This window comes from Drosophila virilis, chromosome 3 (genome assembly GCF_030788295.1).
Source record: "Drosophila virilis strain 15010-1051.87 chromosome 3, Dvir_AGI_RSII-ME, whole genome shotgun sequence".
Taxonomy (NCBI): Eukaryota; Metazoa; Arthropoda; class Insecta; order Diptera; family Drosophilidae; genus Drosophila; species Drosophila virilis.
The window spans coordinates 3,416,880-3,443,059 of NC_091545.1; the positions used below are offsets into that span (position 1 = coordinate 3,416,880).

Consider the following 26,180-nt stretch of genomic DNA (forward strand, 5'->3'; position numbering starts at 1 on the left):
GTTTCCATTATGTCTGTTTACCGAATATGTCCATTTGGAAATCCGTAGCTCTATATATCAAGCAGTTTCCGTAGTCAAAGTTAACAGTTGCCGTTTATTGCCACGAGTGCTTTATTTTGGGATTCTAGAAAAGGTATCTATTTATAATATAGTACAATTGTAATTGTTAAATGTTATCGTAATATAATGCAACTAGCAATTTAACTACTAAGTAATGTATGTTGCCGCCGACGCCGCCGCCCAATCCCTTCCAATGCCCCCATATAGCTGACTAGTGAGTGGGTTGTAAATGCACACGTTCTCTGTGCCACGATTTTGGTGACACCTAGTTGCGTTTTTCCTGGTCGTAAAAGGCAGGCAACTCGGCCTGGAGTCGCAGCAGTCGCACATAGCTGACCAGCTTCCAATCGCTGGTGGGTTCATCGTTTGCCTGGACAAAGGTGGACATGTAAGAGACCAACTCCTGCGAACCGTCCGAATCGAGATCCGCAATAAGCATCGAATTCTCCTGATTGTTTAGATCCGGCTGGCAGATCATTTCGTTGCGATCGTTGCGACAGAACTGGATGATATTGCTCTGCGAGGTGTTCTCGATGCGCGTATCGGCGCCAATGAAGAGCACCAATATAACCGTCTCGGTGATCATTTGCATTTTGTAGTTCTTCATGAGCTGCGACTGACTGTCATTGGATTTGCTCTGATTCTTGGCGGGCATGCTGAAGGCCTCGCGCTTCTGCAGCGGCAACAAATGCTCAAAGGCATCGAACTCCACTTGGTCCGCGGGAAACTCATGGTCCAGCGAGTCACGTTTCAGGCGTTGTTGCTGCTTCTTATGCTGTTGCTGTTGCTGCTGCTGCTGAGACTTTGAGTACGACTTGTCCTTGCTCTTGTCCTTCTCCCGGATGGCATTTATATTCTTCGAGCTGTTGCTAATGCTGCTGCTGCTGCTGTTCGTATAGTTGTGGCTCTTGTCCACGCTGTTGTTGCCGCTGCTCGACTGCGTTTGCGGCTGAGTCGAGGGACTATGCCACTTCCAGAACTTTATCACAAAGCCCGACATCTTGGATTTGGTGTTCTTGAAGTGCCACTGGGCCGGCACCATGCCGTACATGCCGCTATTCGTGAAATTGTGCAGCATGTTGCGCCGACCGTCGCGCGTTTCGCTCAACTTCAACGTAACATTGCAATCGGGACACTTGCCGCGATTCTCCACGAGCAGCTCGCGGCCGCTGAGCAGATAAACATTTCGCTGGGCATCCATCTCCTTGCGCTGGCCATAGCGACGATGCTGCGAGATCTTCGATGCGGGCAGCAGGCGTCGCCCAACAAGCGATTTGTTCGTAATCAACGCATAGAGCTCGGCCAGCGTCTTGGAGCGCTGCAGCTCCGTGCTGTTGCGCCAGCAGTTGTAGCTAATGTTGAGCATGGCTGCGGAGGCGGTGCCAGAGGAGACGCCCGAACTGCCACCAGCAGCGGCAGCTGTGTCCAGTTGCAGCCTGGACAATTTCTGGCAATCGTGCACACGAAAGCCCTCGCCAATGGGCCGACCTCGGCGACCCGACAGCAGGCGCAGCACATTGCGTGCCTCCAGCTGTGCTGCAGCCGGTGAACCCGGCTGCTGTTGGCGCTGCACAAACGTCTTGGTGCGCTGCTCCAGCGAGAGGCTAGATATAAGCAATATGTCCAGCACGCCGTCGCCATCAATGTCCGGCAAGATGAGCGGAAAGTCGTAGGCGTCCAACTTGTGGGCAGCATGATCCTTAAAGCGCCAGTGCCACTCGCCGCTGGCCGCATTGATGGCGCCCAGTTCACCGTACTCATCGATGACCAGGCAATCCGGTTTCCCGTTGCTGTCCACATCCAGCAGGGTGCAGTCTATGGCCACCGGCTCGTCAACCGTCTCATCGTACCAGGCAACAGCGCCGGAGCTGCCAATGAGCGATATGATGCCATTGCGCTTGTGATTGTTGGGACGAAACTCCGGAAAGAAGACATCGCCACGATACAGAAATATCAGATTATTTTCCCAGGCACGCAGGCCGGCGACAACATTAACGCCGCCTCTCAGCTCGATTTTGGTATAGTTATTGAGCCAATTGTGCGTCTTTTGGCGATCCACGGGCGCTGGACAGGCGCCAGTGCCATCCGCATTGCCGCACGGTATAATCCAAACAAACCCAACAACGGCGAAAAGGCACAACAGCAGCGAGGCAATAAAACAGATGCGTCTCCTAGTCGACATGGGCGGACGCTTTGGCTCGTCCGTTTGATTGCCCAAAATGGCCACATTATCGGCACTCACATCATATTCGCCATTGAAATTGGAGAACTCAACGCCAACATTGCCGGCACCGGTGCTGCCCAAATCGCTGAGCATCACCGAACGGAATGTGTTCTGCATGTTCGTCGTGTAGCTGCTTGCCTTGCCGTTGGACGGCGGCTGCTGCTGCTGCTGCTCCGTTAGCTGATGTGGCTGCTGTTGTTGCTTTGGCTGCGAGCCGCCTACGATGCGTGTTGCTGTGGGACGTGTGTGCGGTGATTTTAAAGCTAATGTATTGGGTGGTATGCGGCTGCGATTGCGTTGTTGATGATGTATTTGCTGCTCCTGCTGCTGCGTTTGCTGCTGCTGTCCCTGTCGATGCTTGTTGGCGTTGTGTATTTCAATCTCTTCATCGGATTCGGAGTCGGTCATTGCCTGACTTAGCGGCGTGTAGATACCTTGATGACTGGGCAACGATTCCGTGTGCAGCATTTTAGCTAAGCGAGAAAAATCAATAAACCCCATCGGGGGTCGGGCAATGTACAATTGCTTGAGCCGAAAGTGAGGCAGGCGGGCACTTACCTTTAATTGATGGCACAAATAATTGCTGTTTTCTTGCATCATCCACATTGCTAATGTTTTCGGGCTATTTTAATTAAGTGAACATTTAAAAATAACAGCGCTTCGTTTCACCGTTATTATGTGGCTGCCAACAAAGTATCAGTGCTGTAAGTTCTGGATTTGTGTTTGTTATCGATAGTTATACACGATATTAAGTGACTTTAGTATTTTTTTAAAGCTGTTTTAATCGGTACAGCATTTTATATTACCACTTAAGTGAGAGTACTGTTAAGCACGATATTCCGTTTGGAATGCGAAATTTAGTATTTTATACAATTTAGTGAATGTAAGATTGGCAACAGCAATGCTCGGTTGCATTGTTAGAGAATAGTGTTGTTAAATTTTATAGACGGCCGTTATCGATAGCGATACTTAATAAGCTTTAGTATTTTTGGCACCAACTGTTCACACTGGCGCCCATCACTATTTCACAAAAACAACAACAACGACTATAGTGGTTTACGTGCGTGAAAATTAGTTAAGTTTTTATGAAAAAACAGTATTCCGCACAAACGCAACCACTTAGAAATTGCCCTAAATGCTGCAACAAACGGGTAGGCAATTGACAAACGGCAGCAACAAACCGCAGCAGTGCTAAACGACGTGAATTGCAAAAGTGAAAACAGTGCCAAAAGCCAAGAGTAAAAGCAGAAAAGCAGAAAAGGCAGAAAAAGCAAAACCAAAAGCAAAACCAGAGAAAAAGCTATACATTCATACATGCATATGTACATACACAAGTGGTGCTCGCGGTGCACTTGACGCCCCTGTTCAATAAGTTTATTTACTTGATTTTCCTGTAGTGTGTAGTACAATTGCAATTCGTACAGCTGCAACAGCTGCAGCAGCAGCAGCCAACCACAGTCAAACATTAACCGCACACACATTCACACACACACACACACATACACCCACACCCACAGTCACAATTCCATACAAATACCCTACATAGTTCGCGTATATTGCGTATTGCAGAAAGAAAAACCCGCAACCACGTTGTCATCTGCGCAATCTACAGCTTCAACACGCTTCAGTTCCAACCTTTTACCTTCAACTCATTCACACACACCCACACACCCACACACACACACACGCACACACACACGCGCATCGACACACTTACACATGTCTTACATGATGGCCAAGACTTTGGAGGAGCAAAGCCTGCGCGAATGCGAACATTATATACAATCGCATGGCATTCAGCGCGTCCTCAAAGACTGCATCGTCCAGCTGTGCGTCTGCCGACCGGACAATCCCGTGCAATTCCTGCGCAACTATTTTCAAAAACTGGAACGGGTAAGTCCACGCTTTTATATTTTAATATTATTATGTTGCCATCAATTCCCTGGTGCTCGCTTGGCTAGCCCAGGCAAGCGTGCCTTTTGCCCATTGCAAATGTTTAGGGTGCACAATGGAGCAAGAAAATGGGCATATCCGAACCCCTAAAGTGTATACATTCTTGACCTACATCAACATCACAGTCTTGTTTGTTTGTTTTTTTTTTTTTGGCTAATTCCGCTTGAGAAGGTTGGCTAGGAGAACACGGCATTAATTTTGAAATAAAAATGACAACTCCTTACGTCTGAGAATTTTTAGTAGAATTGTTTGTGCTGATTAAAGTATTTGGACTATTTTCCGGCTGCTTGTTTTTGCCGAAAGTTCCCGTTGACTTCTCACTAGGCGATTGTCTTCTTCTCCTTGTCTTCATCCTGAGAAATTCATATATTTCCGAGCTTTAAGATTCCACTCACAGCTCGACGGAAACCATGTTTCGGGTATTTCTATGTTCATTTTCCACTCGAGAGTAGGCCCTGAGGTGCCTTTCATTTCGATACGGAACAGGCACAGGCAATGCCTTAACCGATACGGCATCAGTTCAACAGCAGCATTAACACTGTAAACAGCAAACATTCGTCAAAAACAAAAAGTATAAATTGTTACGTACGTAATCGGGTTTTCGGTTCGATTTTCGATTTCGTTTGGTTAAACATGGCCGTACCCGTTTTGGTGACCAAATGTGCCTATTATAATTTCTTGCGCGAATATTGGCTTGGGTGCTATAAAAGGGGCTATACCCCGCAGCAGTTGGTCTGTGAGGCATCGGCGGCTTGGCAGGGACTCCAGCCCAGCGAACGTTTGATGTTCGAGGAGGTTTGACTTAAGCCCCAATTTGTTGTTGCTCACAAATCTTGAACGTATCTCACATGCTTACAGGGTGCCTATATTGGTGCTCGGCTGGCCGTAGATCTGTTGTCCCAGACGCCCAAGAAGATTGCCATACGTGATACAAGGGCTACTGGGAGGTTGCGCAAATTGACGGCCAAATCAAGGCCGAATATTTCCTCAAAGCTGCATTGGACACGTCGCCCCAAGCGTGTCAAGAAATCCAAACTAAATCGACGTCGTTCTGATTAGTCTATATAGTTGCAGCCCAATTGCTGCTGTATTCTTGGTGCCTTTTTAACGCTCATATCCTAAACTTTTTAGATCTGTTAACGTTAATCAACACTACATTACTTTTAACACACAAACACACACACATGCACACAATCGCACACGCAAATAAATGTCTTTTAGGAATATATAAACTCTGGGTGCTCTGATTTCATTTCGGCATTTAACAGGACTTCCTGTTCCCGCTCATATCCTAATCTTTTTAGATCTGTTAACGTTAATCAACACTACATTACTTTTAACACACATGCAAATAAGTCTTTTGGGAATATATTAATTCTTGGTGCTCAGATTTCATTTTGGCATTTAAATGTATTTGATCCCATTTTTCTTAAATCTATAATCAATTTTTCAGACTCGTTTAATTTGAGCCATATTAATATGACGTCCTTTTGGATGCCAAATCCCAACCCTGATTACGCTTTGGTTGATAATCGTTCAAATCAATAATTCTCTTGGTCTATTTTTGGGGTCAGCAGTGACCAAAGCGTGGACATATTTAGGAGACAAAAAAATCCGCGTGTGAGATGCTTCATTTGGCTCATTATCTCGCTCTCGCTTCAATACATAAACACACGGCATATGTGTGTGTGTGTGTGTATATATATATATGTATGTATGCATGTGTGTGTCCTGCGGTTTGCATTGGCTTATTGCATTGGCCGTTGCGAGCTTAAAAGCTTTATAATGGTTCCTGGAAAAGGCTGCCGCTGCTGCAAGCAAAGTTCTGCCGCGACTGCAGTTTTAGCCTCGGTGCAGTGCAGTAACGGCACCTGTGGCCGCACTTCAGCTCTCTCTCTCACTCTCTCTCACTCTTCCTCCCTCTGTCGCTCTGTTACTCCCACCTCTGCGCTCTCTACGGCTGGCTGCCTGCTGGTCGTTGCCTGTTGAATGCCCGTGCCGGACTTCAGTTTGATAAACAACCTGGCGCCGTGCAGAAGCGCCCGAACGTGCGGCTCCATCCGCGGCAGCTGCTGCCTCATCTGTTGTTTTGTTGTTTGTTTGAGTTTTTGCTTGTGTCCTGACTGCGTCGCTACTCGTCATGGGCAATCAGCTGAGCGTGAACAGCATTCAGGATGCGGTTATCGATCGCTTTAAATCGGTGGCCCTCACCACGGATGAGAACGGAGCAATGCGTATACGTTCCTTTTCGGAGGTGGGCGTCAGCTATGCAACGGCCCATCATCATGGCAGCGGCAGCTTCAGCGGACGCGGCGGACGCATTCTACGCGAGAGCAGCATCGATGGCGGCGTTGCCGTATTCGATGCCATGCTGCGGGACGATCACGAGCATCGCCTGAGTCTGGATGCAATGCATCGTGTGCGACATGTGCGCACCTCCTGCACCACCATACCGGAGGAGGATATTGTAAGTTGTTATTGTATACGATCGTAATGGCAGCTAATGCTATCCAACTCTGCCCCGCCCCCGCCCACGCATTCCATTGCAACACATTCAAGCTGCAGCATGAGTTTATTTTATTTTTATGATTAGCCTCGAAGCTTTTATACCGAGGCATCGGCTCTCTTTACCCTGCTATCTCCCTCTCTCTCTCTCTCTCTCTCTCTCTCTCTCTCTCTCTCTCTCTCTCTCTCTCTCTCTCTCTCTCTCTCTCTCTCTGTCTCTGTGCTGTTGCTGGTGTGTGGGTGAGCAAAAGCTTTGCTGCTGCTTTAAGTGGCGACGCATACGTCAAGAAACTTACCAAAGCAAGAACTTTGTCATGCCGCAGCTAAAATACCCTATCCCTTCTTGTTTGCGCAATTCTTCGTATGATGGGATTAAATCTTAAATAATACACTGTAGTTATAAAAATAATAATGATTGGTTATTCTAATTGGTATTCTTAAAAAAAAAACGTTATTATATTCCAACTACTACTTCTTTCCTCTCGCTCTACAAGGGTATTAAAAGCGCTCAACAAACTCTGTTGCCTATCAGGAACATACACACATACAAACGTAACATAACATGGTAGCTCAACTGGCAACTGTCGCCTTATGTTTACATTGCGCTCTCACTCACTCGCACTCTTTGTCAGCTGTGAGAACAACTGAACACACATATGTGTACATTGGCACTCACACATACAGCCACGTTGCGTGAGAGCGCAGCTTTTTGCAAGTTTATGGCATCTGAAAAAAAAGACTCATCTCTCGGCACGCAACGCGAAATAAAATCAAAGCACAAAGTCGCTGCCGAAGCTTTTGCCAGGCGCCTGATGCTGCTGCTGTTGGCGTCGCAGCAGCGTCCCGCGTGTGTGTGTGTGTGTGTGTGTGTGTGCGAAAAGTTTCGTTTTTTGGCCACTTTCCTTGGGCTGTGCGTGTTGGTGAAGGTCATCATGTCGTCGTCACGGCTGTTTACTGTTAGTCAGTTTGCAATCGTTGTCCCTGCTGCTGCTGCTGCTGCTGCTGCTAGCTTTCGTGCGTTGTCTTAGTCGTCGCAGCTATTTCCAGCGCTGTTACAGTTATATTTACAGTTAAAAGTTACAGCTACTTGGCATATTGTGCGCCCACTATTCGTGCCGCCGCCGTTGTCCTCTACGGTTATTCGCCGTCGCGTTGCGTGTGCTGCCCGTTGATTGATTTCGTTTATGGCACGCTCCAGACACTTGTCATTATTCACATCGTCAAATCGAACAGTGAATGGCACAAAACTAACGATCGTTACCGTTACAGTTACAGTTACAGTTATAGCCAACAACAACAACAACTAGTAGAATATTAGCGACAGCTGTCATCGTCTTGTTTATTTTTGCCGGCCTGTGATTAGTGTGGCCAATAGATAGTTAAGACCAACTCATCGCATTCTTGTTGTCGCCGTTGCTGTTGACCGGTCTTTTGGCACACTATTAAAAAGAACACAACACGCAGAAGGCAAAAAAAAAAAAAAAAATGGCCACCTCCCAAGCAGGAAACATGGTGGGTACAGTTGCCGTCGTAAACGCTGTGTGTGAAAAGAGTTAAATTAAAGATTAAGAGTTGAAAGATATAAAAAATGCATAAAATATTTTTACGCGGGTTTTAAAGTAAATTTACTTAAAAAAATATATATCCATGTATAACATTTTTTTTTTCTAAGTAAACTTCGCACTTAAACAGCTTGAGAATTAGATGCAGCCAAAGTTTTCAGTTGAAAGCTTTAAGACAGAAATGCCTTTAATTAAGCTTTTTCATTGCATATATTAATTGGCAAATTTTTGATACATCTGATTTCTAAATTATATAACTTAAATAGAAAAGGCCAGTTGATACTTGTGTTCTTTTCGGAATATAATAATATATGGCTTAGTTTAAGACTATGTTAAGTCTGCATTGATATTCCTGATACATTTCTGCACTTAAAGCTTTGAACTCGTCCTTCTAAATTGTGTTAATTTTATTGCAAGCCCTTCCAAGTATCTTTGTCTCTGGCTGCCTATCTTGGCTTCTCTCTCTCTTCTGGTATTTTCCATATATAACAAAAGGTTTTTTGGAGTTCTGGGCCATTATTGTAAAAGTTTAATGTTAAGATATTTTATCCTCATCAACACACACACATTATTTTGAGCTAAAGGTTATGGGGCAATCTGTGAAGGTATCGTTTTAAGCAGCGGATGCGGCGACCTTTTGTTTGGCCATCCATTAAGCGGCTTATACGCGCCGTTAACAAGCAAACCAAAGCGGACCAAAGTGGACGGAAATTCATGAATTATTTAGGCAATAAATGAAACAGCACGGCAGACTCCATGCGAAGCAACAGCTGAGCTGCGACGCTCAAGGAACACGGGCGCAGAACAATGTCATCTGTGAGAGGGAACAATGGCAAAGTTGTTAACGCCATATGCGGCGTATACGTAATATGCACTCCCTGAAGAGCTGTTAGCTGAAAGCGAAACTAAGCGGGCATTAAGCGTGCACGCTAATTCGATAATAGAGTACACGCTGAGAAAAGCCATCGAAGTTCTAGTCTGTCTGGCATAAATTCTTTAAATGTAGAGTACATTTTTTTGAAAAAAATCTCTTTAATCAAAGAAAGTCCAAAATTACAAGAGCTTGCAATGAGCATCAAAGGTCCTCAGTTCTTGACTATGTCTAGAGTTGCATTTAAATAATGTTTTTCGAAATTCTAGATTAAGAAATTAAGTCATGAATTAAGTAAAAATTACTATTTTTAATAATTAACACACCTTAAAAGTTATAAATATGACAGAGGTCTCTTTGTGAGTCTTCCCCTTAGAAATTTTGGGCTTAAAAAGGTTTCACGGAAATCTTAAGACATTTTTTGTCGTTCTTTTTCTCTGAGTGTACCAACCATATATGGATATTTATAGTACATATATATATATATATACATCAATAGTAATAATGCCACAATTTATCGGTTATGTGACGTCAGCACCAATTACTGCTGAGTACTGTGACGACTACGCAGGACACCAAGTTGAGCAAGTTGTCAACCGGGAGACAAACATCCAAGCTTCGATATGGAGACGCCTCTTGTGTGGGACGACTTGGTCCAAAATAATTTGAAGCAGCTACAAAAGCTTTTGTTTAGCTGACACGTACAGCTGGACAGTAGGGGGGAAGTTGGGGGCGTGTAGGCTAGGCAAGGGGGTGCTACCAGTTTCATTAAATAAGGGGGCGTGCCAGGGGCAGCTGTGGGGCTGTGCAGCTGGTAACAAAAAGTTCACTGAATTGGAAATTTCGCTTAACAAAGCAGGAGCCCGGAATAGCTGATGCGAACGGAAACTGCAGAATGCGGGCAGTTCGCTAAATTTATGCACTGAGAAAAACAAATTAGTAAATTGTAAAAATAAAAAGGAAGCATAGACGCACAAATAATGTGCAGTCAGAGACGGAGTAAGTCCGTGTGTTATTCCTATAAAATATGTTTCTTAAACTAAATTTAAGATCTCTAAAGTTTTCCCGGTTGTGGAAAGCTGAAGTATTTCTCCCAGTACAACATTACACAGTGGACTGGCTGAGCGGAGTTTGCCGCCGGCGGCAGTGTGCAAAATTTTAATTAATTCGATTATAAAACGCATTCACACACATGCACACACACACACACACACGGGAAACAGGCAGACAAAAAGCTTTTCCGCACTTTGCGCCAAGTTACGACCATTTACCAACCCACCCAAAAACACGGCTAAAGGTAGCTCGAAATTCAAACCCCGTGCCTTGAAAAACTTTTACTGCGGCTCTGTGACCCACATTAAATCCAATCTGTGGCATGGCAGCGGCGATTATTATTTAATTTCGCTTTAAAAATTTCTTTTGAGCTAAATTGTTGGCTTGAAATGGGCCAGAAAAGTCGTTATTTTGATTTGTAATTAGTAAAATAAATTAGCATTAAGCTGGTTTTAATGCTCATCCGTTTAAGAATAGAATGCCTTGAAGCCTTAGCTTGCGAATGGATTGAGATATATATCTGACATAGGACTTGGGTATTGATTATGTGAATCGCATTGAGCTGCATTTGCCGTATATCGAACTTGTTACTTTTGGTTCTCTCTACCTCAGGGCTTTGTCTTTGCTTTTCTGTGAGACATTTTTCTCTGTCTCCCCTTTCCCTTCTCTTAAATAGTAAGCTAAGCTATATCTTATGAGAATCGCCAAGAAGGGCATTTAGCACATTTCGCACTTCTTTTCAACCCTTTTCTTTGCCTTTTTATTCTAACTTTATAGAGCTTGAGTTGAGCTATTGATAATAGCTAAGAGATTGTCTATGAGAATCGCCGAGAAGGGCATTTAGCCCATTACGCACTTTATGCCAACCCCTTTATTTGTGTTTGTGTTCTTCTCTCTTTCTCTCCTTTTTTCCTTACTCAGAAATCGATCTCAAATATCGCTTATAAGAATCGGCGAAAGGCATATATTGCATTTCGTAGTATATAATAGCCTATGCCTCTTTGTTTTTACTATTTTTCTCTTATTGTTTCGCCCTCTCTTAATCTATCTTTCTCCAATGACGCACTTAGTCATGACCTGGCACACACTTGAGCCTCACCTGACGCTAGACTTGCTGGCCTCGGCAAGGTCTTTATTTTCTATAGAGAGACTATAGCTCGGCGCCCCCTCACACACACATAGGCACACTTTACCACACGTTTATTTTCCACTCTCATTCTTACCGCATGCCACTCCTCACCTCACCTCACCTCTCCTTACCTCAGCTCAGCTCAGCTTAGCTCAGCTCTCACCGCAAGCCACATCCTCGTCTACTGTCTATTTCTTGTTCGCATCGCATGTTTGGCACAGTCTCGTTCTGTGTGTGTCTCATTCGCATTCGTATTTACATTGCGCATACGTCACGTGGTGCACGAAGAAATCATAAAGTCGAAAACGTAATTATAATAAATTATAATTATATAATATATATGTGTGCGTAATTATATTATGTTCCTATATGCTAGACAAACATATTCTTATATGGCCAAACGAAATTATAAATTCCACACAGTCACAATATTTTGATTGTACCTTGGTTCGAGTATGTAATTATTATTGTTTTCATAGCCTTGATGTGGGTATTATAGTTTTGTCATCAAGTAAGAAACTTGCCAATAACGAAAGCAGAGGCGATATATCTGTGTCCATCTGGCTGTTTCTCTCTTCCATAAGGCAAGTTTGCACGGATCGAAACACTATATCATTCTAGACATCGATTATAAAACAAATGTAATATCGATAAGATAGGAGTAGAGTCAACGTAAGATTGAAGGCAGGTTTTGTCAAAACTTTATCAAATTGGATTCTTATATGGATTCCATATGAATATCTGATTGAAAATAAATATAAGCTATATAGCTGGCCCTTCTATGCCATGTCTCTTTAAGGTCATCTTATGTTCGGCATGCCGATTTATTCATTATTGTCTTTCTTTATTTTTTTGTTATTATTTGCTGTGTGGGTTGAGCTTAGGCAAATAATCGTAAATCGCCCACAATTCTCTGGTCTTAGCCTTGTCTTTCTCTAACTCCTCTACCTCTCCATGTACCCCTCCCTCTCCCTCTCTATCTATATCTGTTGTGTCCCGGCTTTGGCTTTGCCTCGAATTGATTTGTTTTACCTTTTTTCATTTGCTTTGCGGCACAAACAACCGACAATTGGCCAAAGTTCCAAGACCCAAGCCCCTCGCCCGCCTGCCGCAACCCACCTGCTCAACGCAGCGCACCTCAAGTCTTATGGGCCAAACAATTTCTTGGCTACACTTTGTGGCCATCATTTTGTCATTGTTGTTGTAGTTGTTGTTGCTGTTGTTGGTTTATTAATGTTTCGCTCATTTTAGTTGTTGAGCATGTGTATTTTTGTTTTGCGTATTGTTTTCAGATTTTTGCTGGGTGCTACACTGTCCAAAATTTGTAGATTGAATTTATTGAAGAATTATTGTTAATTGTCTTGAATTGTTTGAACAAATTCGAATTGTTGTTGTTTATGATATTGATTTTGTGTTCCCTGCCAGTGCTGGCCGTTTTCGAGCAGTGCATGAGCACCCGCACACGCACTAAGCAATTTGTGTGCTCTGTTCGCATGGTGAAGAGAGTATATTGGCTTTGGGAAATGTACATCTCATCTGTCTTGACTTCTCTGTATGTGCCGTGCCCTTACGAAGGCAGGCAAATTAGGGATATTTATTGACATTACAGTTTGACAGTAACATCAATTAGGCAGATCACAGTTTGATAGCTTTTTACAGTTTAAGAGTCAGACCAATCAGAAAACAGTTGCCCTACCCACAACGGAACCCACAATTGTTTATAAATTTATACAGTTTGAGAGGAACTGCCTGGGACATACAGTCTAAGAGTCACTAGGCCAGGCTTTTTTGACTTGTGCTTAGGGTGGGGTAATACGCTATAAACAGTGTATTACGTAATCGGTTATAGTCGAATGCAACATTTTGACAAGCACAGAAGTCTTAGGTCCTTTTCACAGTTTGGGAGTCACTAAGACCAATCAAAAAGGAATCGCCGCATCCCCAACTGAATTCACATATCTGAATAAATATATATATATAAATTGCCCAAAGTTTTAAAGGAACTGCCTAGGACTTACAGTCTAAGAGTCACTGAGCCAAGCTTTTTCGATCTTTAGGCTGGGTTTAAATTACAAACAGTGTATTGCCTAGTCGGCTACACTCGAATACAAAATTTTGATTTGTTTTGTCCACGATTTTATGCGGTGTCTATCGCAAAACCACAGACGTGTTGGGTCGCTCGCACACATAACCCACTGTACTTAACGGTAATAATCATACAAGAGGCATGCTGGCTGCGTTGACGTCGACGTCGCTGTCGCTGCCGGCGTCAGCGTCGGCGTCGCTGCTGCCAAGCTGAAAGCGAATTCGAATTCAGTTTTTAGTTTTCAGTTTTCAGTTTGTGTCGCGCCTCCGTTTTGTAAATAACACGAAAGAAAAAGCCGACAAGTCGAGAGTGCGGAAAAAACAGCGGGTACACACACACAGACACACACTGTCACGCACACACTGTCACGCACATATATGTCTACCTACACACATATATGTCCATATTTATATGCAGTGTGAAGTGCGCCTGCAATTGGATTAATTAGACAATTAAAAACGGCACAACAAGCAAAAAAAAAAAAAACAAAAACCACAAATGATAATTAAATTAAATGAAAATTCTAGTAAAAATTCAATGAAAATTAAATAGGCTGCAAATTGTGTGACGCACGCGTCAAATAAATATAGAAATACAGCCGAATACATTCTATATTCTATATTCTTTATATATATTTAGATATTTTTATATAATTCGCTTTCATAGTGCGCCAATTAATTGGCGATGCTCGCTGACTAAAAATCTAAAAATTCTATTCATAACCAGAGCGTTAAATTTACACATATCTCAAATCTTATAATATATATAGCTATATATATATATGTCGGAACAGAGAAATCACTTTCTTTGCAATTAGGCATACTGGCAGCACAGCAAGTCCCGAGTGTCGTTATAGTCACAAAATAATTATATTTTTAGGAGCGAGCACGTCTGTTCTCTATGACTTCCACTTTTAGAATGAATAATTTTCATCGTCCTCGAGCATACTACTCATGCTCTTGTCATTCTATATTCTTCTCTGACTTTTAGTACTGTTAGTGAACATTCAACACTATAGCAAACTGGACGTTATACAACACACTCGGGCCATGCTCGGCAGAGACTATCTTTTTTGTCTCACACCATGCTTTCAGTAGCAACCCTAATACAAGTAGGACAGTTATGTTAAATAGCAGTACCTTCTGTCAAATTCTCTGATTCTTACTAACACTTAATCGTTAGCATTCAAAATAATACTCACAATAATTTATTGGATACACGACACGGCCTTCCTGACATTTCACACGTCCTCGTGTGTACATTTCGCTTAGATCATGCCATAGTCAAAATTGTTGGGTAAAATTTATTAGTCATTACTTTACTTTAAGAATAGCTTTACAAACAGCAGTATCATCGGTCATTGTAGGTTTTATTTTTTTATTTTTTTTTTTTTTTTTTTTTTTTTTGTTGTTGTTCTGTCATCACACGTCTATAGGCTCTTGCTGCCCAGCAACGATAACATGGAGCGGATCCATACAGGTCTTTCAACCTCTGACCCCCGCCATAATATCACCCGCTTCAGCACGCCATGATCGAGCACTTGTGCACGGCGTGAGTATTATGGTGCGGTCTTAGCCATCGTGTATGAGCCCAACCGCACTCTCTCTTAGTGCCACAGTGTCTTGAGCAATGTCCTCAACATTGTCACACTCATCATCTCTCAAATCTATCAACTCCTCCGATACATTGTTGCTTGGAAAAGCTCGCAAATACTCATGTGCATACTTAAACGTGCGCTTACTCGTCAATGACTTTAATAAATATCTGTCTCCATCAAGTATTTCGATTATCTCAAAAGGTCCCTTAAACTTGGGATCTAACTTCGTTTGATTTCGTTCTTCCCTCTTGAGTAGGACATGATCACCAAGCTTATATTTTACAATTTTTGCTTTATTTTTATCAAACCTAGCCTTATCATATTTAGCGTTATTCACCATGTTATCTTTCGCTTGTGCTCTTATTAAATCTTTATCAATTGTTTTTTCATCTGATATTGTTATCATTCCTAACGGCCTTGCCTCTTTACCGATTAGCAATTCTAACGGACTATATTTCGTTACACGATTTGTCGTGCAATTTATTGCCAGCTGTATGTCTTTTAAAGCGTCTTGCCAGGATCGCTGACTACTCTCAACCGCTGTGAGCATGCTCTTCAAGGTGCTCATGACACGCTCTACTTGGCCGTTTGCTCGACTGGCGCCCGTCGCAATCAGGTGTAAACCTATCTTCTGCGAAGAACAAAATTCCCTAAACCTTGTGCTAGCAAAACATCTACCCTGATCAGCTATGATGCGTGCCGGCACTCCGAATAGTGCAACAGTTTCTTTGACTGCCTTAATGCAGTTTTCCGTATTAAGGTTCAGCGTATGTTGAAGGTGAACAAATTTTGTGAATGCATCAACTTGAACTATGATGTACTCTTTTAAGTCGTTTTTGCCACTTAATTTTCCGGTTATATCAATATGCACAGTGTGCCAGGGTATGTCATCTTTAGGAATCGGGTGCATTTCTATTTGTGGCTTACCAGATGGTGGTTTTGACACTCTACAGGTAATGCAATTTTCTACAAACTTTTTCACATACTTAGACATCTTCTCGAACCAGTAGTTGGCATACATTTTGTCTAGAGTTTTCTTCCACCCTAAATGCATTATGGCTTCGTGAACATTGTTAATGACTGACCATCTAAAGGCTCTAGGTATTGCAGGCAAACATTTTGTGCTGCCATTTCTTTGAATCCTTCGATATAATACTCCTGCTCTCAATTCGTACGACGCTGAGATAGCTTCTCCCATCTTATGGTTTCGCAATTTTAAGGTTATGGAAGCAATGTCAGAATCTCGTTGCTGTTCGGCTAGAAGCCAATCGTCGGTTATCTCAGCTAGGTTTATGTGCATTTCAACCGTTTTCGCTGAGGATTTATAATCAGTAGGCAACGGATTGCGCGAGAAAAAAATCAGCATGTAACATGCGTTCTCCCTTCCTGTATTCAATGCTGAAATCAAATGATTGCAGATATGCCCACCATCTATGTACCCTTGGGGTAAGGTTAATTTTTTTGATACTTGCTTTCAGGGAGTTGCAATCTGTATGCACAATAAATTTTTGACCATGTAAATAATGGCGGAAGTGTCTTACTGCGTTGTAAACTGCGAGGGTCTCAAGCTCGTATGAATGATATTTTGCTTCAGCCATTGTCGTACATTTGCTGTAATATTCAATGACTCTGGGTCTATTTTCTATCTTGTGCATTAAAATAGCACCATATCCAATAGAACTTGCGTCTGTATGTAATTCAATTGGCTTTAGTGGATCGAAAATTGTCAAAACGGAGTCATTAGTCAAAATTGATACGATTTTTTGACGAATTTCCTCATATTCCGGCTTCCAGACAAATTTATTATTCTTGGAGGTGAGATTATATAAAGCTTTCATCTGCTCAGAAAATTTTGGTACGAATTGCCTAAAATACGAGGCTAGGCCTATGAATTGTCGCACCTGCGTTACTGACTGCGGTGACGGCAATTCGGCCAACGCTTGTATCTTGCGTGGATTTGGTCGAATTTGACCCGCTTCAACCAAGTATCCTAAATATTCTATGCTTGTTTTCAAGAACGAGCATTTTGTAATGTTAAATGAGAATCCAGCTCTAGACAAGTTTTCCAAGACCGTTTGTAGCCTTTCAAGTGCCTCTTCCTTTGTCTTCGCTAGAATTAACACGTCATCTATATAGACGATGGCATACGTTTGAGCCAAATCACCCAATGCTCTCACGATTGCGCGCTGGAAAATCGAGGAAGCATTTTTTAATCCAAAAGGCATGGCCAAAAATTCATACTGTCCTTCTGGCGTGACAAAAGCAGTGCGCTCGATAGAGTCTGGGTGTATTGGAACTTGGTAAAAACCACTTGCCATGTCTAAACTGGAGAAATATTTGCCTTCACTCAGTCTATTAATTTGATCAGAAATCAAAGGCAGCGGATATTTGTCAGCGACCGTATTAGCATTCAGTTCCCGATAATCGACACATAGTCGATCGGTTCCATTTTTCTTTCTTACCATCAGCATTGGGCTTGCAAATGGAGAGCAACTAGGACGTATAACGTTTGCGTCTAACAATTCTTTTACTTTATTTCGCACGACTTCTTTTTCTTCTATGCTTAACCTATACGGACGCCTTTGTACAGTTTTATTTGGGTCAAGCAGGCGGATTTCAAGTTCACCCGTAGTCACTCGCGTTTGAGGAATACCCTCAATAAATTTATCAGCATAGTTTTGCAATAATTCTAGCAGACGATTCTTATCAGTGTTGCTTAATGCTCTATCGTTATTCAGATGCTCTACGTAACTTATATCTGGCACTTTTATTAGTACATCAACAGTTTTGGTTTTGTACATTTCAAATTTGTCGGCCTCGATGGAGACTCCAAAGCCTAATCCGAGTATATCACGGCCTATTAATACATCGTATTTCAAAAACTTATCCATTATTACATGAAATAATATTTCTAAGGAGTACTGATCAATTTTAACAGTAGCCAAGATTTGCATAGTGCTATACACAGGATTTTCTCCAATACCCCTCAAAACTATCAAATTATTAATTCTTTTTCCGGAAAATTTCTCGGCACAACTCTCTCTGATGAGCGTACATTCCGCTCCAGAGTCAAAACAAAATGGAACGAGCTCACCAGATTGACGCAGGATTCCTTTTGGCTCGGACACACAGCAGATGTTTATACGCTTGTCATGTGATCCAACACCGCTCGTAGAAACTCCTTTCGTACATGAAGACGCAATGTGGCCAGCATCGCCACATTTGAAGCAGGTAACGGCAGATCGAACTTTAGGTAATGCTGAGTTTTTTGACACGTTGCCTTCTTCATACTTCCTCTTGCGACATTCGACCATTTTGTGTCCGAGGTTTCCACAATGATGACATTTAATGCCATATGTTTTCGATCTCTTGCGATCTGGTTCCATTGGGATATTTGGCTGTAGACCTCCATTTGACCTTCCATAAGCATAGGCCTTCAGATGCTGTTGCATCTCGTCTTGACTTTTAATATTAGTCGTATATAACATACGTTGCAGACTTTTGTCGATTTTCGATGTATGTGCCAAAACAACTGAGACTGCAATTTCCTCCATGTTCGCTGTCTTCCATTTGGATAAAAGTGACGTCACAAGACGGCTCGCATATACGGAGAGGCATTCGCCATCATTCGGTCGGCCATTAAAAATGTTCATTAAAGTTGCCGCCGATGTTTCCATTCCCACGAAACGTTGCAAAAACAATTCCTTAAAATTTTGCCAGTTCATTCCAGTATAGCATATTTGAGAAAGCCAGGGCGAGGCGCTTCCTTCTAGGGAGCCGCTGAGGGTCATCACCAGTGTACTGCCCTCAATAGGATTATCGTCAAGTATTATGTCCACAGTTTTGCACCAGGCATTTGCATCTGCGCCTGCAATGTCCGGGTTGAACTTTGGCAACGAGATGCTCTTCTTTGTTGAGGATGCTGAATTTGACATCTGCATTGCTTTAATAATCTCAAGAATATTTCGATTTTGAGATTCCAAAAGCTGACGCCACGAATCGTCAGAATTGCCTCGTGGAGGGGCATCGCCTAATCCCACTTCTGATGTCGGAACAGAGAAATCACTTTCTTTGCAATTAGGCATACTGGCAGCACAGCAAGTCCCGAGTGTCGTTATAGTCACAAAATAATTATATTTTTAGGAGCGAGCACGTCTGTTCTCTATGACTTCCACTTTTAGAATGAATAATTTTCATCGTCCTCGAGCATACTACTCATGCTCTTGTCATTCTATATTCTTCTCTGACTTTTAGTACTGTTAGTGAACATTCAACACTATAGCAAACTGGACGTTATACAACACACTCGGGCCATGCTCGGCAGAGACTATCTTTTTTGTCTCACACCATGCTTTCAGTAGCAACCCTAATACAAGTAGGACAGTTATGTTAAATAGCAGTACCTTCTGTCAAATTCTCTGATTCTTACTAACACTTAATCGTTAGCATTCAAAATAATACTCACAATAATTTATTGGATACACGACATATATATATTTCTTATCGCTCGATTTATCGAATAATTCATTTCATATTTTTCCAACTGTTTTTTCTTTTATTTCATAGATTTTCGCTCACCTTTTAATTTGAGAGAAATTTATGTGTGACTTTTTTCTACAAAATATTTTTTTTTTTGAATATTTATTTTTATAAAACTTTGACATTGGATTTGTCATTGCTATTTGTTGTTTTTGTTGTTGTTGTTATGCGTTATTACGTATACGTAATATATTTTATCTCATTTTTTTTAGTTTTTGCTTTGTTGTGCCGTCTTTAAACAACGAAAACCCGTGAAAATTACCCATTAGTGAAAAACTGTGCTCTGAACAGAATATATTATAGAAAATATATAGAAAAATAGAAAAATATATCCAAAGTGGAATTTATTTGTGCCTCGTTGTTTGTTTGCTTCTCACGTTGTCGCGTCGCGTTCTCATCTGATTGTTATTGTTGTTTATTTGCCATTTTTTGTAGTCTGTGTCTCTCCATAAACAGCACTTGTTGCAATTACACACACACACAGACACACATCTGTAGCTGCTGAAAGCTAAAAAAAAATATGTCAAAGGTTTGCAAATTCCTTCGTCTCTTAAGCTTAAACCCAGCTGCTCTTTTAGTCTCTTAGTTGCTTTAGCTTGTAGTTGTTTCTTTTTTTTTTTTAGTATTATTATTGAATAAGCATTCATGGCATGCACACTCAGCCAGCCTCATTCGTTACGCATTCACACGATTTTTATTGCAATAATTTTCAATACAAAATTCTTTGAGTGGATGCTCCAGCGACTTTTTCATGATCTTTAAGCTTCAAAAGCTAAAATGCTGAAATAGTCACGCATTTGTTGTTGTTATCGCCTCGTAAAATGTTTCTTTTATGGCACATTGGCATTGATTTATTCTACACGGCTAGAAAAAGTTGGAGACGTGCTCAAACCGAACAAATCACACAGTTTGGCCATTAAAACAACTCAAATCTAATTGGAATTGTCGCTTCTCTAGTTGGCATATTAAAACACTTGGAATTTTATGAATCATTGAATAGATTGAATAGAACTTGGAGAACTCTAAAGTCTTAAAATTTCACTTTTGTGTTTGGTTTGGAATCTTTGAATATATTCTAGATCAGCAGATCAGAACGAGCCTCATAAAACTCAGCTTCTATTAGAGCTGAAGTCTTTAAAAATTCGTTTAGGTTTTTTCGGGGAATATTCTGGGCATAATTATAGAAATATGATATATATTTGACTTCTCTACTTTATGCTATATCTCTGAGAAACTAATCAATCGAAAATTCAATTGAAAAAAGCTTTGTAATTCCATTTCGTACACTATTTTCTCTCAGTGCATTGGCTGCCTGCAGCAATTGTTACAAATTACTGTCGCTTGTTTAACGAGTCCATGTCCAGTTTACAATCTACCTGCCAATTCATTTAATCAGCTGGCAAATGTATTGTCACACTGACATGACGTATTGATAGGGTTCTCTTTTTTCAAGTGAGACGTTTGTCTAGATTACACCTCCAAGCACACACACACGCACACACAATTGCAATTTAGTTTGCGTCAGTAACTTAATTTGCAATACGAAATCGATTTCCGTTTAAAATGTCGCCAAAAGCTGAAAAATAAACGACGCGCAAATGGAAATTGCAAAGAGCAACAGAGTGGGGAGAGGGCTGAATAAATGGAGAGAGAAAGTGGCAGAGAGTGGGGCTTGCAACTGTGAAGCTTCAGGGCCAGGGCCAGGGCCATGGCTAGTTGGCTGGGCGCCGACTCCGCTGCTGCACAAAAGGTCACGGTCATACGCCGTGTGGGCCCGGCCCTGGCACTGGCCCAGGCCCAGACCCGGGCCCGGGCCCTAGTCAAGGCCCTGGCCATAAACAAAGTTGCAGATAGTTTTTTTTTATAGTGAGAAAACGAGCGGGTTGAGTAGACAACGAGAGAGAGAAAGAGACTTGGAGTCAACAGGCAACTTTGATTTGTCAGCTTTGCGGCTTTTGATAATGTGCCTCATTTTGTGGCATTTGTATGCGAGTCGCGTGTTGATTGATTTATTCGGCTGCAGTTGCTGACGGGGCGGCGCCTGTGACACCTCTGACATCTCAGCTGGCAAGCGGCCCAAGAGTTTTAATTACACCCTGTTCAGAATGACAAAAGGAGCAGTTCTGTGCAATGTTCATCTGGCTGAGAGGCAGCCGGAAAGCAAACTTAAGATTTGCAACTTTTCATAAAGCCCTTTAAATTCTAAGAAGAAGAAAACTCTTCACGACTTGCTTTAGCACTGTGTAAACAGAGTATTTGGCAGTCGTTCATATTTGTTGTCGTTCGTTTTTTCTTAACCTAAAACAACATCCTTATCAGCGCCATTCCATGATCATCAAACATTTTTCTGGCAGTTCGCTTTCCAATCGCACTTTGTTTACACTACAAATTGATTAGATTCGTGGCTTTTGCATGTGATTTTTATGCGATTTTTCAAACGCCTTTTGTTTAGATCATAAAAGTTGATTCATTTTGCCCATTTTGTGTTTTCTTGCCGGCTGTTTATTGACATCGAAATGGCTTTGTTTATTTTGAGTAGATTGGGTGGGGTTCGGTAAAAACTACTCTACATTCTGATAAGCTAAACTGTTATAAACAATTTGTAAAGAGGGCCAAGTAGATGCTAAATGTTATATCAAGCCTTAAATAACTGTTATAGCCAGCAAATTACTTTTTTATAAGCACCTTTTTTGTGGCTGAGTGCTGTAAACAAGGTTGTTACAAGTGTTGTATAACAGTTTAATGCACTTCAACTGTTATCAAATTGTTATACGCCACTTCTTTGGGTCAATTTTAACACTAACTACGTGCCCTGCAACTGGCATACCGCTCTGTACAGCTGTTATACGGAGGTCTTCAGACTGTCAAGTTTAAGCAAAGCGCACTACTCTTACACTGTTATACTCAACTGTCAAACATAACCGCTGTATCATTTAACCTTGCTCTCTTAACTGTCATACTGTTTTACGAAACTTTTATACTATAACTTTCTGTTGCACACAATGTATATCATTTTATTTAACTGCTTCACTGTTATACTCAAGTCTGATAGATAACTTCTGTTATACAAATCAGCATATTAATCACACATAATGCTCATATAACAGTTATTGTCCCTGTGCTACGGCAGTTGCAAATGCTATATCAAAGCTAAAAACACTCGAGTGACATTTAAATGCAACTCAATCTATTCGCTGTGCAACCAGTTGTGGCAAGTTTATTCACATTGACGTCACCAGCAGTCAGCAGCAGCAGCAGCAGCAGTTATTCAAAGCTACCGAGATGGGCATTACTTTTTGTCGAGTGCAATTCACAAATGCAATTTACCAGTTGCAGCTGTTGGGCGGGGCAGTGCGGACCGTGAACACGGACGAGCTTAAATAGTTGCGTGTTATTTTTGTTTTTTTTTTTGTGTTGCTGTTTTCTATTTGTCGTCCCGAAACGAACTTTGAGCTGCCAAAAATAGATAAACGGGCAGCTGAAGCAATGGTGAAGCTTTAGTTACCGCCTACGTGGAGAGCTGACTTTTGACATATACAGCAGCAAAAGTCAGCATCCATCCCAGATGACGCACATTGCCGGAGTTGCTGTTGCTGGTGGTGCAGCTGGCGGTGGGCGGGTGTCCAGGGCGTGGTTGAGTGCAAAAAGCTTCTATTACGGTTTTAATGACCGTTTTGCGTGTGCAGGCGGTGAATGTTGGCTTATTGCTTATTATGAAAAACCGTTGCCCTGATATACCAACTGTTATACTGATGCAAACAAACCCCTATGCGCTTGTATACACTGCTATACTTTTTTAGAACCAATTAACTTAAATAATGTTGATAAACTAATACAGTTATAAACTGTATAAACTTTTCTACAAACAGTTGTATTCTTGATTAAACAGTTATAATTTAGTGCAAAATGGTGATATTGCTATACAAAAGTGTTATATTGATGAAATTTTATATATATCTAATGACAAAATTGCCTATGAAAACCCGCTGCTTTGTTATACCAACTGTTATACTACTGTGTACAAACCCCTATACTATTGTAAACACTGTTATATTATTGTTTGAATTTATAAACCAATACAATTTTACATAAACTGTTCTACAAACTATTGTAATGTTATACAAATGGTGATACTGCTATGCAAAACTGTTATACTAATAAAAATACAATCATCGGATCGCAGGAACAAGTCAAACTGGATGCCAGCAAACAGGTTATCAGCCCAGACGATTGTGAGGATCTCAGTCCAATGCCACAAACAGCTGCACCGCCCGTTCGCCGGCGCGGCGGCATCTCTGCCGAGCCCGTAACCGAAGAGGACGCCGCCAACTATGTTAAGAAGGTCGTACCGAAGGATTACAAGACAATGAATGCCCTGTCCAAGGCCATAGCCAAAAATGTGCTCTTCGCTCATCTGGATGAGAGCGAACGCTCTGACATATTCGACGCCATGTTTCCTGTAACCCATACGGCCGGCGAGAATATCATACAGCAGGGCGACGAGGGCGACAATTTCTATGTCATCGATGTGGGTGAGGTGGACGTGAGTAGCCAAACTGAGCTCTTCCTGACAGAGAATTTGCTGATTTACAAACAAAAAAAAAAAAAAAAAATCCCTGAACTTTACAGGTTTTTGTCAACTCTGAACTGGTGACCACCATCAGTGAAGGCGGCAGCTTCGGTGAGCTGGCCCTCATCTATGGCACACCACGCGCCGCCACGGTGCGCGCCAAGAGCGATGTGAAGCTGTGGGGCATCGATCGTGACTCCTACAGACGCATTCTCATGGGCTCGACCATACGTAAGCGCAAAATGTATGAGGAGTTCCTGTCGCGTGTCTCCATACTGGAAAGCCTCGACAAGTGGGAGCGTCTAACTGTCGCCGATTCGCTGGAGACCTGCTCCTTTGAGGATGGCGAGACAATTGTGAAACAGGGCGCGGCTGGCGATGACTTTTACATTATTCTCGAGGGCTGTGCCGTTGTCCTTCAGCAGCGCTCCGAGGTGAGGGCTCCAACCTGAAGCAGATGAAGAAGAAGGAATGAAAAACAAAACTTTAATACATTGTCTGTATTCTAGCAGGGCGAAGAGCCCGCCGAGGTGGGTCGCCTGGGCTCCAGCGATTACTTTGGCGAGATTGCTCTGCTTCTGGATCGGCCACGCGCCGCAACTGTTGTGGCACGCGGCCCGCTCAAATGTGTCAAGCTGGACAGAGCGAGGTAAGACGGTTCATTCCGACTGACTGACTGACTGATTAACTGACGGATTGATGAGGAACGTATAGGCCAAAAAGTTAGAGCAGCATTTTCTACAGAAGTTAACTTATGTGATGTAAAGTAAACGCTTTGAGAGGGAAACGCCTACCGGAGGAGTGGAAAATTGTTGGAAAATGACTTGAAAAATATCATTTATATTTCGTTCAATAGGACTCATAATCAAGATTGTGTTCAAGGAAAAAGTGTTTTTTTAGTGATTTGGCTACGAACTTTAATTCAAATTTCTTCATAAGGAAAGCGTAAAGACGGTTGATTCTTGAAAATCTATGCCTCTGAGTGAACAAGTGAATTTTTAGCAGAATTTCTTCATAAAGGAACACAGACAAAGAAAGAAACATGCATTGAAACTAATTTGCAATCGGAAAATGGGTGAAAAACTTATAGCTAAAATGAGCAGAAAATCAACTGACTCGATTAAAGCTCGACAATACCAGCCAGACTTGGATATAATTTATATATATGTTAATTTCCTCATTAATTTGTTTTATTTATGCAGATTTGAGCGCGTTTTGGGCCCCTGCGCGGATATTCTGAAGCGCAACATAACGCAGTATAACAGTTTCGTTTCACTGTCTGTCTAAGCAGACAGCAGCAACAACAGCAACAACAAACAGCACACACACACACACACACACACACCACATCAACAACAAGAAGAAGAAGAACAACAACAACGCAGCTCGCATGCCAACAACAACAACCACAAAGCAAACTAAACTTAAAACTAAAACAAAACAAATTCAAAAGGAAAAGGAAAAAAGAAAAGCCAAAACTTAAATGTAGAAAAGCAAAAAACCTATGTAAAGCCCCAATTCAAAAAAAACAAAAAACAAAAATCTTGCAAGAATCCAGATTGAGTTGAGCTCAGCTGTGTGGCGCTTGCAAATGGGGCGTTGGGTGGGCGGGCTTGTGGAAAGTGGGCAAACGAGGGGGGGAGGCGCAAAATACCAATATGTTAATTACGTATATGAATTCTGTATGTTGTGCTGAAAGTTACATATGTATTTGCGTAATGTGTGTGTTAATTTGTGTAAAAGTTGCGGCATGTTCCCAACCAAAATTAACAAAAAAAAAAAATAATAATAAATAACAAGAACTTAACAAAATAAAAAAAACAAACCACCCGCAACTCGTCGCACTGAGCTTTTCAACTTTTGAGAACTTGTCAAAAAAAAAAAAAAATAAACAAAAGGAAAATGGAAAAAAGAAAACAAACAAAGAAAACAAAAGATATATAGAAACGCATTTCATATAACACTTTTTCTACGAGTACTGGTTGATATATACACATACACACACACACACACATCTTTATATATATATAT

At 41.8% G+C, this 26,180-nt stretch overlaps 3 protein-coding genes across 7 annotated transcripts; 2 read left to right on the top strand and 1 right to left on the bottom strand.

Annotated features, from left to right (window-relative positions):
• Positions 1 to 87: 87 nt before the first annotated feature.
• Positions 88 to 3,003, bottom strand: LOC6623959 (uncharacterized). Its single transcript, XM_002046248.4, has 2 exons — positions 2,843 to 3,003; positions 88 to 2,757 (listed from the first exon to the last, which is right to left on the bottom strand). Exon 2 carries the CDS (start codon positions 2,750 to 2,752, stop codon positions 326 to 328), a length of 2,427 nt encoding a protein of 808 aa, XP_002046284.1. The 5' UTR covers positions 2,753 to 2,757; positions 2,843 to 3,003; the 3' UTR covers positions 88 to 325.
• A 300-nt stretch (positions 3,004 to 3,303) lies between these two features.
• Pka-R1 (protein kinase, cAMP-dependent, regulatory subunit type 1) lies at positions 3,304 to 25,987 on the top strand. 5 transcript variants are annotated; one of them, XM_070208381.1, is made up of 6 exons: positions 13,715 to 13,770; positions 20,015 to 20,108; positions 23,763 to 24,122; positions 24,209 to 24,583; positions 24,659 to 24,798; positions 25,352 to 25,987. In XM_070208381.1, exons 2-6 carry the CDS (start codon positions 20,100 to 20,102, stop codon positions 25,434 to 25,436), a joined length of 969 nt encoding a protein of 322 aa, XP_070064482.1. In that variant the 5' UTR covers positions 13,715 to 13,770; positions 20,015 to 20,099; the 3' UTR covers positions 25,437 to 25,987. The 5 variants fall into 5 exon arrangements, with proteins under 5 accessions (XP_015031073.1, XP_002046285.1, XP_070064481.1 ...); XM_015175587.3 differs by lacking the exons at positions 13,715 to 13,770; positions 20,015 to 20,108 and adding an exon at positions 3,304 to 4,177; XM_002046249.4 differs by lacking the exons at positions 13,715 to 13,770; positions 20,015 to 20,108 and adding an exon at positions 3,304 to 4,177 and having other exon boundaries at positions 24,662 to 24,798.
• LOC26531256 (uncharacterized) lies at positions 4,747 to 5,469 on the top strand. Its single transcript, XM_015176229.2, has 2 exons — positions 4,747 to 5,032; positions 5,096 to 5,469. The coding sequence occupies exons 1-2, from the start codon at positions 4,871 to 4,873 to the stop codon at positions 5,294 to 5,296; spliced, it is 363 nt and encodes a 120-aa protein (XP_015031715.1). The 5' UTR covers positions 4,747 to 4,870; the 3' UTR covers positions 5,297 to 5,469.
• Positions 25,988 to 26,180: the final 193 nt, after the last annotated feature.

Excerpts from the sequence above, each read along its gene's own strand:
- LOC6623959 (XM_002046248.4), bottom strand. The coding sequence starts at position 2,752 with ATGCTGCACACGGAATCGTTGCCCAGTCATCAAGGTATCTACACGCCG.
- Pka-R1 (XM_015175587.3), top strand. The coding sequence starts at position 4,004 with ATGTCTTACATGATGGCCAAGACTTTGGAGGAGCAAAGCCTGCGCGAA. Across the intron at positions 4,178-23,762 it reads ATTTTCAAAAACTGGAACGG|GAACAAGTCAAACTGGATGC; the intron begins GTAAGTCCACGC and ends ATCGGATCGCAG. Across the intron at positions 24,123-24,208 it reads TCGATGTGGGTGAGGTGGAC|GTTTTTGTCAACTCTGAACT; the intron begins GTGAGTAGCCAA and ends TGAACTTTACAG.
- LOC26531256 (XM_015176229.2), top strand. The coding sequence starts at position 4,871 with ATGGCCGTACCCGTTTTGGTGACCAAATGTGCCTATTATAATTTCTTG. Across the intron at positions 5,033-5,095 it reads AACGTTTGATGTTCGAGGAG|GGTGCCTATATTGGTGCTCG; the intron begins GTTTGACTTAAG and ends ACATGCTTACAG.